The 966-nt window shown below is 52.5% G+C and overlaps 1 protein-coding gene across 1 annotated transcript in view; it reads left to right on the top strand.

Annotated features, from left to right (window-relative positions):
* Positions 1 to 966, top strand: part of Aldh1l1 (aldehyde dehydrogenase 1 family member L1) — a 47,919-nt gene that overhangs the window by 26,825 nt on the left and 20,128 nt on the right. The window contains exon 14 of the mRNA XM_029478231.1: positions 262 to 332. Coding sequence (XP_029334091.1) covers positions 262 to 332 — 71 coding nt within the window. The remainder of the gene's footprint in view (positions 1 to 261; positions 333 to 966) is intronic.

Consider the following 966-nt stretch of genomic DNA (forward strand, 5'->3'; position numbering starts at 1 on the left):
CAGGACTAGCCTCCTGTCCAAGAGCTGTGCTGAAATAAAGCTGTTGCTTTGCTCCCACTGCTCATCCAGCCTGATACCTCTCAACTCCTGCCACATCCCTGTCTAGTGAAAGCTGGCGACTTTGGCNTCCTAACCAGTTCCTCATTTAACAATCAGTGCCTAAACAAGACCCTGTTTCTCCCGGGTCTCCTACAGGGATTGGCTGACCAANGATGGGACTAGCCCCACCCTACCCTGGTGACGCTGCTGTGCTTCTTCTAGGGTGCCACCATCCCCATNAACCAGGCTAGACCCAACCGCAACCTGACCTTGACCAAGAAGGAACCTGTTGGGTGAGTGACAAGGCACGGGTGTGCTGGTGTGTTCTGGGATACCATATGCCAGCCTGCAGCTTTGTAACATACTCTGCATATACCCATGAATGGCTATGCTGTTCATATCTAAAGTACCCACTCTGTCCAGCACTGCTGTGGTCACTGTGCCATTATTTAAGTGCACAGTAACTGTCAGAGCCATGACAGTAAACAGGGGGGCTGCATCCAAAATGATTGTAGAACAACTGCGTCCATTACGAATGAGTCAGTGTTAGCCAGAAGAGTGAGCCAGCAGAATATACCTCTAATTAAAAGACCAGTGGGGTTGGCCTCCACCCTCAGAGGCTCCATAGCCAGATGGCCACCTGCAAGCTGGGTGACAGCCACCCAGTCTGAGAAGCTGGAAGGCTCAGAACAAGAGCCACACATGGCACAGCCGAAGGCCTGGAATTTCCCTGGAGAGGTGCTGGCGTGACTCTGGAGTCTGATGTCATGGATGGTCCTGCTGATGATGCATATGTATGAGCAGCCCTGTGCTCTACNGATTGCTCCATCCAGGCCCCCAGCCTTGTGGATGCTGCCACCCACATTCAGGGAATGGCTTCCCTACTCCATTCCCAGATACTCCCCAAAGTTAGAGCCAAGGTTAACC

The sequence above is a fragment of the Mus caroli genome, chromosome 6 (genome assembly GCF_900094665.2).
Source record: "Mus caroli chromosome 6, CAROLI_EIJ_v1.1, whole genome shotgun sequence".
NCBI lineage: Eukaryota > Metazoa > Chordata > Mammalia > Rodentia > Muridae > Mus > Mus caroli.